This window comes from Juglans regia, chromosome 10, assembly GCF_001411555.2.
Source record: "Juglans regia cultivar Chandler chromosome 10, Walnut 2.0, whole genome shotgun sequence".
NCBI lineage: Eukaryota > Viridiplantae > Streptophyta > Magnoliopsida > Fagales > Juglandaceae > Juglans > Juglans regia.
In genome coordinates, this window is record NC_049910.1 from 18,010,398 (window position 1) to 18,030,008 (window position 19,611).

General features: G+C 37.6%; 1 protein-coding gene across 1 annotated transcript; it reads right to left on the bottom strand.

Annotated features, from left to right (window-relative positions):
* Positions 1 to 12,943: 12,943 nt before the first annotated feature.
* Positions 12,944 to 18,379, bottom strand: LOC118349658 (the record flags this gene model as incomplete). Its single annotated transcript, XM_035695169.1, has 7 exons — positions 12,944 to 13,072; positions 14,032 to 14,366; positions 14,505 to 15,285; positions 15,415 to 16,050; positions 16,498 to 16,746; positions 17,248 to 17,634; positions 17,672 to 18,379. Coding segments are annotated over 7 exons (3,225 nt in total), but the record flags the coding sequence as incomplete, so codon positions are not given.
* Between the last annotated feature and the right edge of the window lie 1,232 nt (positions 18,380 to 19,611).

Consider the following 19,611-nt stretch of genomic DNA (forward strand, 5'->3'; position numbering starts at 1 on the left):
ACATGACATAAGATGTAACAAACAACATTTCGTAATATGGCATAACATGTAACAGACAAAATACTTAACATGACATAACATGTAACAGAAAACAAAATTAACATGACATGCTTTCAACAGTGAATATTACATGACATGACATATATGTAACAGATGACATACTTAACAAGGCGTACTTGCAATGTATAGTAAAACATGACAGAATTTCTTACATAACAGATGATGACTTGGCATGGTACATATAATAACATACATACATACACTATAGTTCATTTACTCATCACACATACACATTAAACTGATAGTAAGTTAAAAGCTAACTTACCTCGGTCTTTACGTTTCTAAACAAAAACTCAAGCGCGATCACGAGAAACTGAAAAATAGTGATTTCTAAAAGTTAAAACTTAATCACTAATGTAATAGCCCACTAGAAATTCAATGGTGAAATTTCTATAGGGTTTAATAACCTCGTGAAAACAACATAAGTTTTCACGAATCGGCTAATCGCGTAGGTTTTAGTTTGTTAGCATTGCCTAAGATCACTCATTATGGTGCCGAAAGTACAATTTTAGTTATTTGATGTAGTTAAAAGTGTCAAATTGAGTTATGGTCTACACACCATTAGACTCAGTTGATTATTTAGAATTTGATGGTGCAATAATCTCATTTTCAGTTTTCAGATGAAACGCTTGTTTGAAAATCTATTTTTGCTTTTTTCGAGCCACTTTGGGTTTGAATCTCAATAAACGAATTGCACAGTTACATTTGTATGAATATTTAGGATTTTACAGTACTAAGTTTATGTTTCACTTTCCCGAAGTGAATAATAACCTCTATAGTAGCATCTAGCACATTGTTTTCAAAATCATAGTGTGGAATGTCTAAATTAGGTTAGAGAAGTTTTGTTTGGACATTTGGTAGGATCTTAGCCACACTTAATGAATAGTACTGGACACTTGGCATAAAGAGGAACTATGAGTTGGATTATGAAGGAATTAAAGTGTGAGATCATGCCACCTAAGTGAAACCCTATTCTTTTTCATCTGATCAACCAATTTGTGCCAGACCAAAGAGCATTTCAACCCTAGTAAAACCCTAAATGGTTGGAATCCATTTGAAACCCCAAAAGCTTGGTTGAAACTGAAACCCTAAACGGTTTCCCCAAATCCTAAAGTTGGTCTCCAAACCCTTTTTTATCCAATTTCTAGTATTGTATTTAATTACTTGATTAAATCACTTTCACATGCTATTAACTTCTCAAATTTATGTTATGACATCATTATCCAACCTTTTAAAACTTGGGAATTTGATCGGGCCATGAAAAAATGGATTTGGGCTTGATAGCATCTCAAACCCTAACCAAACCCCTTTTAAACCCAAATTGAAGCCCACTTAGTTAAGGCCCAAGGCCCATGAATTTTGCCACCTTGGCAAAGTTTCTTGAGAAATCTTCCTCCCCCACATGGCAGATCAACCTCTGCCCTCAACAGCCCCAAATAGTCCCTTGATGTGAGGAAAAAATTCACCTCATCACACCCCTTCTAGAAGGCAGCAGCAGCAACCCACTCCCCCTCTTGCCTTTTTGTGACCTAAGCACCATCCCTCAAGGGTCATTCAAGCCCATACCTCAACCTCCAAAATTCTAGAGGCATACAAGGCACCCTTCATCACTTCTTCACCCAGTTCTTAGAGAGAAACCAAAACGCACTCTCTCAAAGAATTTTCTAAGTCATTTTGCGTGGCACTTTTTGACCCTTTTAAAGTATTTTCTTGCAATGACTCATTCACAAAAGCTGATGATTTAAAGCATGGTTGATCTTAGGATAATGTTATGAATATGTTAGGAGTAAGATTTGATTTTTTTAGAATTCTTGGAGATGTTTTGAATAAGGTCAAAACTTGGGTTTCAAGGGTTTGGTTTTGGTTAAAAGGTTTGGATCCTTTTATTAAAAAGTTTGGTGGTGATGATTAGCATTTCTTTTGATGAATGTTTAAGTATGTTTTTAAAATTAGGATAGGAAGATCTTTGTTACAAAAATTAGGTTTAATCATGAGTTTTGAATTTGAAAGAATTACAACAAAAATCAAGGGAAATAGTCTATGTAAGTTTTGTCTACTATAAAGTTTTCATGGTTGTGCTTAGTTTTAAATTTTTTTTTTATTTGATATTTGAGTTTAGGATAAAATTTACATGAGGTAAGTAAATTTTGGTATTTTTGGAGTTAGGATGCAAAATCCTTAAGTTAGGGGTAAAAAGTTATTTTCCCACATGTAGAGGGTGAAATAGTAATTTTGGTCCAAGTCAGTATTTTTCTATATTTCTAATTGTTAGTTATCAAATTCTAACTTTTAGAAATTACTACTTTCAGTTCCTCTTGATCGCGCTTGAGTTTCCATAAAAATGCGAAGACCGAGGTAAGTTAGCTTTTAACTTACTATCAGTTTAATGTGTATGAGTGACAAGTAAAGTAACTACAATGTATGTATGTACGTATGTATGTGATCTTATGTGCCATGTCAAGTCATTACATATTCATCTGGCACACATAATTTGTTCTGTCATGAATTATGCATCTATTATGCAAGATATTTTGTCATGTTTTAATATACATTGCAAGTACATCTTTTTAAGTATGTCATCTGTTACATGTCTGTCATGTCATGTAATATTCACTCTTGCAAGCATGTTATGTCATGTTACGAAATGTTTCTATCTCAAGAAAGTAATATCTTTTGAGTTACGTTCAAATCAGTTATGTCTAGGATACTCACGATGTAATCACTATGATTATCTGAGCATCTCCATTTGTAATCCACGCGAGGTACTTCTGGTGAAATCATTTTGATTGTTAGAATTCAATTCAAGTTTAGTTATGTAGATACTCCTGTCGTAATTATTCTGATTGTCAGAGTATTACTAGGTATTCCTGGTGTAATAATTTTGATTGCTAGGATACTAGTTTTAACATACTCATGACGAAATTGTCTGAGTATCTCTAACAGAATATGTTGGGTGGAATCATTCTGATTATTCACAATTCCTGACAAAACGACTGGTGAAATCATTTTGATCGTCAGAATTGAAGTCCAAGTTCATGTTAAGTAAATAAGTCAGTTCAAGTTCTTGTAAGGTTAAGTTTCAGTTCAAGTTTAAGTTCAAGTTCATGCCAAGTTAAGTTTCAGTTCAAGTCTAAGTTCATGTTAAGTAAAGTTTCAGATCAAGTTCATGTCAAGTTAAATCTTAGTTTAAGTCCAGTTCAATTTAAGCAAGTCAAGTTTAGTTCGCATTTCCGTTTAAGTTATGTCAGTTATGCTACATTGTATATCAAGTTATGCTATGAATACTTATGACTTTGATTATGTATTCATGCTTTTACTGCAATGCATGCATCATTAACCTGTGTGAAGGTTTTCTGTTAACATGCTGAGATTTGTAATCAAATCTCACTGTGATAGTCTCAACTACCATTCCCCCTGAATTGTAAATCTTGTTACCAGATTTGAAGAAGAGCATGGGAATCGACCAACTGGAAACGGTCGACTAAGCAACAGTGCGACGTCAATGATAGTATAGTAGTTAACTTAAATTACAAGCGTGGTTTCATCTTACTCCAATACTCTTTTGATCATAACCATTTTGGACTAGCGTTATGATCTAAGTTGTTTAGTATGTCCTTTTGTATGAAAAATGTTTTCAGTATTTGAGATATTTTCAGTTCAGTGCATAGTATTGCTAAAGAAAAAAATTATCTGCAGTGAATATTACATAATACTAGATGCATGTTAGGAACATTGCATCTTTAATTGTCATGAACGGGGGCAGGTAACCTTCTGTTGCATATCCCGACACTTCAGATATTCATTCGATCTCAAGCGAAATCTGGGTGCGTCACAACTAATAACTAGAAATATGGAAGAAAAAAATATTAACTTAGAGTAAAATTACCATTTTACCCTCTACGTGTGAAAAAATGACTATTTTACCCCTAACTTAAGGATTTTGCATCCTAACTCCAAAAATACCAAAATTTATGTAAATTTTGTCCTAAAATTAAATATCAAATCATAAAAATTTAAAATTAAACAACCATGAAAACTCTATAGGGCCCGAAACATGCATAGGCGTTTTCCCTTGATTTTTGTTGAAATTTCTCCCAATTTCAAAACTCATGATCAAACCAACTTTTTGCAACAAAGATCTTCCTATCCTAAGTTTAAAAACATACTTAAACATCCATTAAAATAAATGCTAATCATCACCACCAAACGTTTTAGTAAAAATATCCAAACTTCTTAACCAAACAAACCCATGAATCACAAGTTTTGACCTTATTCAAAATATCTCCAAGAATTCAAAAAAATTCAAATCTTACATCTAACATGTTCATAACATCATCCTAAGATCAACCATGTTTTAAATCATCAAACAAAAGTCACCAAAAATCACAAAACAATACTTGGAGTTTTTGGTTCTACACTTAGTCCAAAAACATAAACTTTTCCTTAACTAACTTTGATCAATCTCTTGATCCATGGCTTAAAAAAATGAGATCTTCAAACTAAAACATCACATGGTATAAAAATGTGTCCTAATCCAACCATCAAACTTAAAATCACATGGCTAAAAATCAATAAAATATAACCTAAAAACATCAAATCTTAGGTCTAACCGAAATCTCATTCCATAGAAAAATCATATCTTTGAAACTAATAGTAAATATCTTCAAAAAAAACATCCTAACATGTATATAAGAGGCTTAGGATCATCAAATAAAAATATCATAGCCACTGGAATAAGATTAAACCATGAAATATTCCAACTTTCTCAAAATAAAAATTGTATTTCCACTTCCAGTTTCTAAGTTTCTATATCTAAGAAAATCTTTCATTAAAAGCTTTAGTCATGCAACAAATCCTGAATGAACATTCATAAACACATGTTAACAACACTCTATAAAATTTTCGGACCAAGATATTTCCATCAGATTGGTCAAAAACTCCAAAACATAACACACTCTCCAGTTTAACGTCCAAAATGACCTTTCTATGGTTAAAACAACTTTTGACTGACCAAATCACCACAAAATGAAAAAAATATCCACAGAAACTAGACTCAAAGATGAACAACTTTCATGAAGGCATTGTTGTGAGAAAATACATACAAAGGGTCATAAATGGCAATGCCAAATGACTCAGAAAACTTCTCGAGAGAGCTACTAAGTGTTTCTCTCTAAGAATGGGGATGAGAAGTGATGAAATGAAAGGAAGTGATGGGAACCAAGATGAGCCTAGTCTTAAAGATCATTTGCAACTTCCAGATGGGCCAAGAAGATCAAAGAGACAATGTAAGGATTGATGCAATCCACCTGAGATAAGTTTAGCAAGAGGCCAACATTCAAGATGGGGCTTGAAGGATGAGGATCCTGTTTTAATTCATTTGATCAGCTACGGAAGAAGGCAACGACAAGACTTAAAGGCTTTGGGCTCTTGAAGGGTTTCAACTTATTTAATTCATTTAAAGAACTTATTTTATTAGTTTAGAATAATTGAGTTTATTATGGGAAGCACTTAAGGGGGCCTATGCAAGGGCATGTTGGGAAAGTTATTATTTTATTGAACTAGGGTTAGGGTTACTGTAGCCGAGTACTGTAGCACGGCATTGTAGCCGCGGCACTGTTCATCCAGGGGCACTTTTGGAAGATGGGGGGTTTATTTTGGCTAGGGTTTCATTAGGTTTTCCTTTAAATATTCTATGTAGCCTCATTCTAATCAGATAATTAAGTTTATGAAATTTGATGAATTTATTCATTGTGAGTTGAGTTTACTCCTCTTGTTCTTAATTGAACTTTTGAACTTATCAAAGGTAAATCACAACCTTTGTGGCGTTCCTCCTTTGTAATCTGGGTTCTTGAGACGGGTTCTTCAACGGGTCTAGATTTTAATATAATCTAGGTTCTTGAAACGAGTTCTCATCGGATCTAGGTTCTCCATCCATTGAAGTGATTTTGGCTTTCTTGGGAAGTTTTCAAATTGACTGTGGGTTCAAGGGATTCCGTTCCCGCGGGTTCATATCATTTGGTATTCAGAGCAAGGTTTCCAATCAGGTCTGATTCTATCTTTTAATTCTAGCATCCTTAAATTTAATTCTAGGGCTTCATTGTTCTAGGGTTGCCAAAAAAAAAAGAAACAAAAAGTAGGCTGCCGAAATTCTTAGGGTTTTGGGTTTGGCTGAAATTTGCATCACCTAGGGTTTCAAAATTCTAGGATTTCCTGCATCTCTAAGTTTGTCAATTGCTTGGAGTGTCGTTCCATTGATTCTCTTCTACTTCATTGTCCATGCTTGTGTGTTTGAATTCAATTGGTTGGTTTTCACAAATGACTATTGCTGTTTGTGGATGAATTAGAGAAAAGAAAAGAAAGGAAAAGAAAAGAAAGGAAAGGAAAATAAAAGAAAAGAAAGGAAAGGAAAAGAAAAGAAAAGAAAATTCGAAAAAAAAAAAAAGAAAAAAAAAAGAAGAGGATGAAGAAAAGAGAAGGTAGCGTATTTAAAGTTGCTACATAGTTACAACAAAGAGAAAGAAAGAAATTTGTTGATTAGACCTTATGATCAAAGGGGCTGCTGCATACATCACTCAAGTTGGTGTCTTGTTTTATTGTTACTCTTTCATTCGTATAACTTCATTGATTCTCGTGTCATTTTTATTCCTTCATGTTTCTCTTGTTCTTGTTTCCTGGATCTAATTACTAGTTGAGATAATACAAGGTTGTATTGTCTTGATTTAGTTCAACTAGTTCTTAAAGAACTTGAGTGGGAAAACTCTTGAGGTAAAAGGCAAGAGAGTGTGAGATTATTATCGAGTAAAAAGTCAATTCAGAGTTACACACGAGTAGAGTGTCATTATTTGAGTGTAAACACGTAAGGGAGTGTGTGAGGTTTTTCACTAAGATTCTTTTTGTGCAGCACATTATGATGTCTCATAGGAGTGACTCATCACCAAGGGAGATGGTAGATAACACATCCTTTGTGTTGCAAGTCATGCAACAACAGTTTGAGAAGTTGAACTTAGTGTTGGGTGAAGTGAGGGATAGGATGGATCATCAAGATGTGGTAATTAGAAATCTTCATGGCAGGAGAGATAGGAGGCGTCCCAAGTTTAGTGTTGAAAATGGGTATGAGAATGAAGAGTATTGTGATTCTCTTGTTACCAGGCATGCACTCAATACAAAAATTAAGATGGATGATATAGAGCAGAAGAGTGAGAATATTTTTCATACAAGATGCCACATCAACAACAAGGTATGTAGTATGATCATTGATTTGAGGAGTTGTATTAATTTGGCTAGCACTACTTTAGTTGAGAAATTGAATTTACGTACCTTGAAACACCCTAGACCATACATGTTGCACTGGTTTAGTGATTCTGCGGAGGTTAGGGTAAATAAGCAAGTGCTAGTTTCTTTTTCAATTGGGAAATACCAGGATATGGTGCTTTGTGATGTAGTGCCTATGCATGCTAGTCATATTTTGTTGGGGAAGCCATGGCAGTATGATAGGAAGGTGATCCAAGATGGGTTAAGGAACATGTACAGTTTTGAAAAAGATGGAAAAACAATCAAACTTGCTCCTTTAACTCCAACACAGGTCCATGGGGATCAATTGAAGCTGAAATGTGAGGTTGCTCAAAACAGAAAGAGTGAAAATGAGAGTGATAAAAAAAGAAAGAGTAAAAGTGAGAGTGATCAAAAAAAAAAAAAGTGAAAAGGAGATTGAGCAAACAAGGAAGAGTGAAAGTGAGAATGAGCTGAAAAGCAAGAGTGAAGGTGAGAGTGAAAGTGAAAGTGAGATTGAGCTGAAAAGCAAGAGTGAATGTGAGATTGAGAAGAAAAGAAATAGTGAGACCTAAATGGAGAAAGAGAGAAAAATGAGAGAGAAAAAAGAAGAGGGTGAGACTAAGACCTCAAGCAAAAGAGAGAATGAGTTGAAAAATAATTATGAGGTCGAGAGTACAAAAAAAGATGAAGAAAAAGAGAGTGACAGAAAAAAAGAGAGTGAAAAGAAAAAAGAGTGTGAAAGGGAAAAAGAGAGTGAAAAAGAAAAAGAGAGTGGAAAGAAAAGAGAGTGAAAAAGAAAAAGAGAGTGGAAAGAAAAGAGAGTGTGAAGAAAGTGAGAGAAAAACAAAGAGAAAAGTGAGTTTTTATGCTAAGGCGAGTCTTAATCCTAACGAACTTGACGTATGTTTGCCTAGTATTGTTGTCTCTTTGTTGCAGGGATATGAGGTCGTGTTTCCAAGTGGTGTATTTAGTGGATTGCCATCTATTAGGGAGATAGGGCACTACATTGATTTTGTGCCAGATGCAACAATTCCTAACCGACCTTTCTTGGAAAAACATGAGTCATTGACACACTTAAAGGGACAAGGTAAGTTGTTGACTAGAATGCTTGCTAAGCGGGAGGATTGTATTGAGACTTTTCCTCATGTATTCAAATGCACACAAGGTATGAAAAATTTTGTGGTTGATGCTTTAGCAAGAAGGTATGTCCTTGTCTTCATTTTGGATGCAAAATTATTGAGACTTGAATATGATAAGGAATTGCATGCTAATGATGATGACTTGGCTAGTGTGTATGGAACATGTGAGAAAGCATCTTTTAGTAAGTTCTATAAACTTGATTGGTACTTGTTTAGAATGAATAGATTTTGTGTGCCTACTAGTTTTATGCGTATGTTGCTTGTCTGTCATGGACATGCTGGTTTGTTGGGTAACCTTGGTGTAAGGAAAACGCTTGTTGTGTTGTATGAATGTTTGTGGGAATATCATTTGCCATTCAAAGACGTGTTGCACGAACGTTTGTGGAAGTATCATTTGTCATTCATTAATATATTGCATGAACATTTGTGGGAGTATCATTTGTCATACATTGACGTGTTGCATGAACGTTTGAGGGAGTATCATTTGTGTTTCATTGAGTTTGCATATAATTGTAGTGGTCATTCTGGTGAATATAAGATTTCAGACTTGTTGCATGAACGTTTGCGGGAGTATCATTTGCCATTCATTGAGTGTGCATATTGGAGTGGTCATTTTGGTTTGGAGAAGACTTTAGATGTGCTTCATGAACATTTGTGGGAGTATTGTTTGCCAATCATTGAGTTTACATATAATTGGAGTGTTCATGCTACTACTAAATTTTCACCAATTGAAATTGTTTGTATACTTAATCCATTTCCTCCTTCAGATTTAAAGTCTTTACCAATTGATGACAGGAGTAGCTTGGATGGACTATTCCAAATTCTTGAACAAATTATTGAAAATGCATGTCTAATGGATCTTCCAGGTAAGTATCATGTTTCTACTATTTTCAATGTTACTAACCATTTTCCCTTTGATCCAGGTGGAGATTCGAGGTCGAATCCTCTTGAGGAGAGGGGGAATGATGGGAACCAAGATGAGCCTAGTCTTAAAGATCATTTACAACTTCCAGATGGGCCAAGAAGATCAAGGAGACAATGCAATGATTGATGCAATCCACTTGGGGCAAGTTTAGCAAGAGCCCAACATTCAAGATGGGGCTTGAAGGATGAAGATCCAATTTTAATTCATTTGATCAGCTATGGAAGATGGCAACGACAAGACTTAAAGGCTTGGGCTCTTGAAGGGTTTCAACTTATTTAATTCATTTAAAGAACTTATTTTATTTGTTTAGAATAATTGAGTTTATTATGGGAAGCACTTAAGGGGCTTATGCAAGGGCATGTTGGGAAAGTTATTATTTTATTGAACTAGGGTTAGGGTTACTGTAGCCGAGTTACTGTAGCTCGGCACTGTAGCCGCGGCACTGTTCATCCAGGGGTACTTTTGGAAGATGGGGGTTTATTTTGGCTAGGGTTTCATTAGGTTTTCCTTTAAATACTCTATGTAGCCTCATTTTAATCAGATTATGAAGTTTATGAAATTTGATGAATTTATTCATTGTGAGTTGAGTTTTACTCCTCTTGTTCTTAATTGAACTTTTGAACTTATCAAAGGTAAATCACAACCTTTGTGGCGTTCCTCCTTTGTAATCTGGGTTCTTGAGACGGGTTCTTCAACGGGTCTAGATTTTAATATAATCTAGGTTCTTGAAACGAGTTCTCATCGGGTCTAGATTCTCCATCCATAGACTTGATTTTGGCTTTCTTGGGAAGTTTTCAAATTGACTGTGGGTTCAAGGGATTTCATTCCCGCGGGTTCATATCATTTGGTATCATTTAGTACTATTTTCAATGGTACTAACCACTTTCCCTTTGATCCAGGTGGAGATTCGAGGTCGAATCCTTTTGAGGAGAGGGGGAATGATGGGAACCAAGATGAGCCTAGTCTTAAAGATCATTTGCAACTTCCAGATGGGCCAAGAAGATCAAAGAGACAATGCAAGGATTGATGCAATCCACCTGAGATAAGTTTAGCAAGAGGCCAACATTCAAGATGGGGCTTGAAGGATGAGGATCCTGTTTTAATTCATTTGATCAGCTACGGAAGAAGGCAACGACAAGACTTAAAGGCTTTGGGCTCTTGAAGGGTTTCAACTTATTTAATTCATTTAAAGAACTTATTTTATTAGTTTAGAATAATTGAGTTTATTATGGGAAGCACTTAAGGGGGCCTATGCAAGGGCATGTTGGGAAAGTTATTATTTTATTGAACTAGGGTTAGGGTTACTGTAGCAGAGTTACTGTAGCGCGGCACTGTAGCCACGACACTGTTCATCCAGGGGCACTTTTGGAAGATGGGGGTTTATTTTGGCTAGGGTTTCATTAGGTTTTCCTTTAAATATTCTATGTAGCCTCATTCTAATCAGATTATGAAGTTTATGAAATTTGATGAATTTATTCATTGTGAGTTGAGTTTTACTCCTCTTGTTCTTAATTGAACTTTTGAACTTATCAAAGGTAAATCACAACCTTTGTGGCGTTCCTCCTTTGTAATCTGGGTTCTTGAGACGGGTTCTTCAACGGGTCTAGATTTTAATATAATCTAGGTTCTTGAAACGAGTTCTCATCGGGTCTAGGTTCTCCATCCATTGACTTGATTTTGGCTTTCTTGGGGAGTTTTCAAATTGATTGTGGGTTCAAGGGATTTCATTCCCGCGGGTTCATATCAGGAAGGGTGCCATGCATGCCTCTAGACTTCTGGAGGGTGAAGTATGGGCTTGATGACCCTTGAGGGATGGCGCTTAGTTCAGAAAAATGCAAGAATAGTGGGGGGGAGTGGGCTGCTGTTGCTACCTTCTAGAAGGGGTGTGATGAGGTGGCTTTTTCCCTCACATCAGGCACGACTTTGGAGTTTCATGAGCAGTGGCTGGTCAGTCATGGGTGGGTGGAAACTTCCTTAAGAAGTTTTGCCAAGGTGGCCAAAATTTGTGGGCCTTAAACAAGTGGACTTCAATTTAGGGTTTAGGGAGAGTTTTGTTAGAGTTTAGGATTCTATCAAGCCCAAAACCAATTCTTCTTGGCCCAATCAAACTTCCAAGGTTTAAAGGGTTGGATAATGATGTTATAACATGAATTTGATAAGTTAATAACATGTGGAAGTGATTTAATCAAGTGATTAAATATAATGCTAGAAATTGGATCAAATAGGGTTTGAAAGCTAACTTTAGGATTTGGGGAAACTGTTTAGGGTTTCAGTTTTAACAATGCTTTTGGAGTTTAAATTGGATTCCAACCATTTAGGGTTTCACTAGGGTTGAAACCCTCTTTGGTGCGACACAATTCGGTTAATCAGATGGAAAATAGGGTTTTGCTTACGTGGTATGATCTCACACTTTGATTCTTTCATAATTCAACTCATGGATCCTCTTTGTACCAAGTGTCCAATACTATTCACCAAGTGTGGCAAAGATCCTACCAAGTGTCCAAATAAAACTTTTCTAACCTAATTTGGACATTCCACGATATGATTTTGAAAACACTGCGCTAGATGCTACTATAGAGGTTACTATTCACTCTGAAAAAGCGAAACATAAACTCTACTCTGTAAAATCTTAAATATTAACACAAACCTAACTATGCAATTCATTTATTGAAATTCAATCCCGAAGTGTCTCAAAATAAGCAAATGCATTTTCAAACAGACGTTTCATCCGAAAACTAAAAATGGGATTATTGAGCCATAAAATCCTAAATAATCAACTAAGTCTAATGGCACATACAATAATTCAATTTGACACTTCTAACTACATCAAATAAATAAAATCGCACTTCTGGCACCATAGTGAGTGATAACCTGGCTATGTTGATAGACTAAAACCTACCCGATTGGTCAAATCATGAAAACTTACGGTGTTTCCACGAGATTCCTAAAACCTATAGAAATTTCACCAATGAATTTCTAACGGGCTGTTACAAGCACTTTGCTTTTCTTTCACTGGTGCTTGCTTAGGCTGCGAGTTTTATTGCGCACCATCATGCTCACTCGAGGGCAAGCACTTTTGATTTTGTAGTGCTCGCCCCAAACTGAGCACTTTCGCTCTCCTGAGTGCTCGCCCTTAGGGCGAGCACTTTGCTTTTTGACACTACTCATCTGGGGGTGAGAACTTTCCTTTTCCACAAAGGTCGTCGAAGTTGAGAGTTTCATGTGATCAATACGGAGAGCAAAAGTGCTTACAATCTCGGCAAGCATTGTGGAAAGGAAAGTGCTTGCCACTTGGGTGAGCTAAAGTGCTTAAGATTGTATAGCATCGCCACCTGGGAGAGCACCAAGGAGAGATGACGAATCGCTTGGGTGAGCAAAAGTGATAATTTAAGGTTTAAAGTGACGAGCAAAAGGCATGGTCAACACACAGTCCACCTACACATGGGTTGTCAAGGATGAGTGTTAAAGCTCGTCCTGAACAATAAGCATGTCGACCACTTACCCCCCAAGCACCACATTTCACCCCAAGCAACCAGCATGGTGGGTTTTATGCTCGCCCAACACTAAAATCAACAGAACTATCCCGAGCAATAAGGTACCCTAACCGGCAAGCAATGAAACTTACCCGAAACAATGAGAATAGCAAGATCAGCACGTCTAGCACCAAGACTAACACCTGAGCAATCAACATGTGAGCACTTAGGTCTTTCATACTCTAAAACTTGCCCATTACTACCCTTAGAGCATTGGCCTTGCCGGGTGATCCCGAGCAAAGGCATATTTTCTTCCTCACTCAATTATCGTAAACAGCTTCTTGTGAAGATCGGCCTTGTTCGGTACCCCCAAGCAAGAGCATACTTTCATCCCATTTGCTGATCTCAAGTAGGGTCTTATGGAGATAAGCATTGATATGAACCCGTGGGAATGAATTCCCTTGAACCCACAATCAATTTGAAAACTCCCCAAGAAAGCCAAAATCAAGTCAAGGATGGAGAATCTAGACCCGATGAGAACTCGTTTCAAGAACCTAGATTATATTAAAATCTAGACCCGTTGAAGAACCCGTCTCAAGAACCCAGATTACAAAGGAGGAACGCCACAAAGGTTGTGATTTACCTTTGATAAGTTCAAGAGTTCAATCAAGAACAAGAGGAGAAAACTCAACTCACAAATAAAATTCAATATTGTCTAACTCTCAAATGAGGCTACAAAGAGTTTTTAAAGCCAAACCTAATCAAAACCCTAGCCAAAATAATGCCCCTTTTACCCAAAATTACCCTTGATGAACAGTACCGGCTACAGTACGCGCGGCTACAGTAACCCCAACAGTAAATTGATGAAACCCTAGTTCCTAAAATGTAATTTTCCAAATAAGCCCTTGGCCAAAATACAAGGCCTTCCCAAAAACATAGTTCAAAAGAAATAAGACATGTGAGCCAAGCATCTTCAAGCCCACTTATTCTAAACTAATAAAATAAATCATTTAACCAAATTGGAAGCCTCCAATAACGATAGGCCGTATGTTTAAGTCATGTCTTCCACAGCTTGAATAAAGTGGATCAAAACTGGTTCTTCTTCTTTCAGACCCATCTTCAGTGTTGGGCTCTTGCTGGCTTCATCCCAGGTGGATTGCACCAATCCTTGCATTGCTTCCTTGATCTTCTTGGCCCTTGATCTTGTAATTGGCCCATCTGGAACTTGCAAAGGATCTTTAAGAGTAGGCCCACCTTGGTTCCTATCATTCCCCCTCTCCTCAAAAGGATTCGACCTCGAATCTTCACCTACATCAAAAGGAGAAAGATCAGAAACATTGAAAGTTGCAGAAACTTTATACTCACCTGGAAGATCGACTTTATATGCATTGTCATTAATTTTCTCAAGAATTTGGAAAGGTCCATCTCCTCGAGGATGCAACTTAGTCCTTCTATGGGCTGGGAATCTTTCTTTGCGCATGTGAACCCAAACCCAATCTCCTGGTTCAAAGATGACACGCCTTCGTCCTTTATTGGCTTGGGAAGCAACCCTTTCATTCTTTTGGGCAATTTGAAGCCGTACCCTCTCATGAAGTGATTTCACCAACTCCGCCTTCTTTTGTCCATCCAAACTACTCTTGTCATCAACAGGTAAAGGCATCAAATCCAAAGGAGTAAGTGGATTAAATCCATAAACAATTTCAAAAGGAGAGTATGAAGTAGTAGTATGCATCGTCCTATTATATGCAAACTCTATAAATGGCAAACAATCCTCCCAAGTTTTTAAATTCTTATGAACAACAGTGCGTAAAAGCTGAGTTAAAGTCCTATTAACTACTTCAGTCTGACCATCAGTCTGTGGATGACAAGTAGTGGAAAATAAGAGCTTAGTACCCAATTTCCCCCACAACACCTTCCAAAAGTAGCTAAGGAATTTAACATCCCTATCAGAAACAATACTCCTAGGTACACCATGGAGTCGCACTATCTCCCTGAAAAACAAGTCAGCTATATTTGTTGCATCATCTGTTTTATGGCATGGAATGAAATGTGCCATCTTACTGAATCTATCAACAACAACAAAAATAGAATCTCTACCCCTTTTGGTCCTAGGCAGCCCCAAAACAAAGTCCATAGATATGTCGACCCATGGCTCACTAGGAACGGGTAAGGGTGTATACAACCCATGTGGCAAAACCTTAGATTTGGCCTTTCTACATGTAATGCATCTTCCACAAATACGGTTAACATCTCTCTTCATCTTAGGCCAAAAGAAATGTTCATGCAAAATGTCTAAAGTTTTCTTGACACCAAAGTGTCCCATTAACCCCCCACCATGTGCCTCACGCACCAATAACTCACGCATAGAACAATTTGGCAGACAAAGTTTGCTTTCTTTAAACAAATAACCATCATGCTTGTAAAACTTACCAAATGCCGCCTTATCACATGCCACATACACATTTGAAAAATCAGCATCATCGGCATACATGTCTTTCACGTATTCAAACCCAAGCATTTTGGCACTCATAGAAGTAAGAAGTACATACCTCCGGGATAGAGCATCAGCAACAATGTTCTCCTTACCTTGCTTGTAACGGATGACATAGGGAAAGGTCTCAATGTATTCCATCCATCTAGCATGCCTTTTATTCAACTTACCTTGACCCTTGAGATGCTTCAATGATTCATGATCGGTGTGGATCACAAATTCCCTTGGCCATAGGTAGTGCTGCCAAGTCTCTAATGCACGAACAAGAGCATAAAGCTCTTTGTCATAAGTAGGGTACTTCAGGGATGCCCCACTTAACTTTTCACTGAAGAAGGCTATGGGCCGCCTATCCTGCATCAAAACGGCTCCAATCCCTATTCCTGAGGCATCACATTCAATCTCAAAAGCTTTGTTAAAATCAGGTAATGCTAACACAGGTGCAGAGCACAACCTTTCTTTAATAGTGGCAAAAGCATTCTCTTGATTAGCCCCCCAATGAAACCCAACATTCTTTTTAATTACCTCAGTGAGTGGTGCAGCAATGGTGCTGAAGTCTTTAACAAAACGCCGATAAAAGCTAGCTAGCCCATGAAAGCTTCTTACCTCAGTGATGCTTTTTGGCGTTGGCCACTCCTTGATGGCCTTGACTTTCTCTTCATCCACCTCAATACCCTTTGTACTAACAACGTAACCAAGAAAAACAACTTTTTCCATGCAAAAGGCACATTTCTTGAAATTAGCATACAACTTTTCACATCTCAACAGATCAAACACATATCTCAAATGCTCAATATGTTCATTTAAGTTCTTGCTGTACACTAAGATATCATCAAAGTACACAACCACAAACTTGCCTATGAATGCACGTAGGACATGGTTCATTAATCTCATGAAAGTACTGGGCGCATTTGTAAGTCCAAATGGCATAACCAACCATTCATAAAGCCCATACTTAGTCTTAAAAGCAGTTTTCCATTCATCACCCTCTTTCATTCTAATTTGATGGTACCCACTTTTAAGATCAATTTTACTGAAAATACATGAACCATGCAATTCATCAAGCATATCATCCAATCTAGGAATGGGATGGCGATACTTTACCGTGATATTGTTGACCGCCCTGCAATCAATGCACATCCTCCACGTCCCATCCTTCTTTGGCACTAGTAGCACTGGTACTGCACAAGGGCTCATGCTCTCCCTCACGTACCCCTTGCTCATCAAATCCTCAACTTGCCTCTGAAGCTCCTTTGTCTCCTCTGGATTACTCCTATAGGCTGGTCGGTTTGGAATAGCAGCCCCGGGCACAAAATCAATCTGGTGCTCAATGCCTCTAATGGGTGGCAACTCATTTGGCATCTCCTCCGGGAATACATCCTCAAACTCCTGCAACAAAGAAACAGCCAAACTAGGAAGAGACTGGTTAGTTTCATCAAGAGTAAGATAAGACTCTTTATAGACAAGAAAAATCATAGGGCGATCTGCGAAGAAAGCCCTCTTAACCTCACTCTCTCTTGCATAGAAACTCACTTTTGCCTTTCCTTTTCTCTCAGAAGACTCTCTTTCTTTTTTCTCTCGTGGCTCCACTATTTTTTCTTTACTCTCAGCCACCTCTCTACTTTCTTTCTCACTCTTTCTTTTATGCTCATATTCACTCTCACTCTTTCTTTTTTGCTCAATCTCTTTTTCACTCTTCCTTTTTTGATCACTCTCATTTTCACTCTTTCTCTTCTGATCACTCTCATTTTCACTCTTTCTTTTTTGAGCAACCTCACTTTTCAATTTCAATTGGTCCTCATAGACCTGGCTTGGAGTTAAAGGAGCAAGTTTAATTGTTTTGCCCTCCTTTTCAAAGCTGTACATGTTCTTGAACCCATCATGTGTCACTCTCCTATCATACTGCCACGGCCTCCCCAACAAAATATGGCCCGCATGCATAGGCACAACATCACAAAGCACCTCATCTTGATACTTCCCAATAGAAAAAGTAACTAACACTTGTTTATCCACCCTAACCTCTCCACAATCATTCAACCACTGCAATTTGTATGGTCTAGAGTGTTTTAAGGTTGGTAAATTCAATTTCTCAACCAAAGTAGTGCTAGCCACATTAGTACAACTCCCTCCATCAATGATCATACTACATACCTTATTGTTGACATGGCATCTAGTATGGAAAATGTTCTCTCTCTGTTGCTCTGCATCATCCACCTTAATGTGTGCATTAAGAGCACGCCTGGCAACAAGAGACTCGCCTGGCAACAAGAGACTCACCTGTCACAGGGTATACCACTCCATCATCATCACTAGCATCATCCAACTCGGGCACCTCATCACTATCATCTTCACTCTCAGTCATCACCTCCCCATTGTCACGCATAATCATCACCCTCCTATTTGGACATTGAGAAGCAATGTGCCCTGAACCCAAACACTTAAAACATTTGATATCTCTATTCCGTGAAGGTTGGGATTCTACCTTGGGTTTGTTGCTAGTTCCCTCATCTTTTCCCTTAGGTGGTTCGGTCTTTCTCTTTGCTTCAGCTGGATCATTCCTATCCCATTTTGATTTCCAAGTAGTGCTAGAAACCGTAGTGTACCTTGCTGTCCCTTTTCTCTTTAATTGCCTCTCCACCTTCATAGCCATGTGCACCATGTCCTCTATCTCCACATAATGCTGCAATTCAATTACATTGGCTATGTCCCTATTCAACCCACTCAAAAATCTAGCCATGGTGGCCTCTCGGTCCTCCTCTACATTAGCCCGAATCATCGCCACCTCCATCTCCTTATGGTAATCCTCCACACTCCTAGACCCCTGTGTAAGATTTTGTAATTTCTGAAAAAGGTCTCTATAGTAATGGCTAGGAACAAATCTCCGCCTCATGAGAGCTTTCAACTCTCCCCATGTCTCTATAGGCCTCTCATAATTCCTTCTCCTATTGGTCACTAATTGATCCCACCAAATAATAGCATAATCAGTGAACTCAATTACCGCCAACTTCACTTTCTTCTCCTCAGAGTAATTATGACAATCAAACACCAACTCTATTTTTTTCTCCCACTCTAGATAAACCTCAGGGTCAGTTCTACCTTGGAAAGATGGTATTTTCATTTTGATGCTACCAAGGTCTCTATCTACACCATCCCGACCCCTTAGATTCCCCTCAAGTCCTCTTTCATGCCTAACTCCTCTATTTCTACCCGACCCAACGTCAGATGCTAAATCTTCCTCTTCCCCACCATCTCCTTCATTCTCATACTGATTTTCGACTCTATGCTCACATCGCCTCCTATCCCTCCTACCTTGTAGATTTCTAATCGCTGCTTCTTGATGATCCATCCTATCCCTCACTTCACCTAACACCAAGTTTAACCGCTCAAACTGTTGTTGCATGGCTTGCAACACAAAGGATGAGTTATCTGCTCTCCCCCTTGGTGATGCGCTACTCCGATGAGACATTATTAGGCGCTACACAAGAGAAAGTTAGTGGCAAAAAAAAAAGTAAACCTCACACACTCCCTCACGTGTTTACACTCGAATAATGACACTCCACTCGTGTTTCACTCTTAATTGGCTTTTTTCGATAATAGTCTCACACTCTCTTTGCCTTTTACCTCAAGAGTTTTCCCACTCAAGTTCTTTAAGAACTAATTGACTCAATCAAGACAAAGCAACCTTGTTTTATCCCAACTAGTAATTAAGTCCAAGAAACAAGAACAAGAGAAACACGGAAGGAATGAAAAAAAAAATGGCACGTGAATCAAGAAAATTATACGAATGAAACAGTAGCAATAAGACAAGATATCAACTAGAATCACCCCCTTTGATGATAAGGATCAAGGAAAAAAAAAATCTCGAATTTTTTTTTTTTTTTTCACGATTTTTTTTTTTCTTTTCCTTTCTTTTCTTTTCTTTTCTTTTCTTTTCTTTTCCTTTCACCAACTGATTTGATCACAATCAAGAATAAGCAGTTGAGAAAAACCCTAACAATAACTCAAAAACCCTTGGGCAAATGATATACGGCAGCCCCTAGAACAAGAGATTTCAGCCAACACAAACCCTAGAACAATGAATTTCAGCAACCCTACTAACCACCACTATTTTTTTTTTTGTAATCAATCCTAGAACAATGACACCCTAGAATTAAATATGCAAGAAATAAAAGATAGAATAAGACCTGATTGGAAACCTTGCTCTGAATACCAAATGATATGAACCCGTGGGAATGAATTCCCTTGAACCCACAA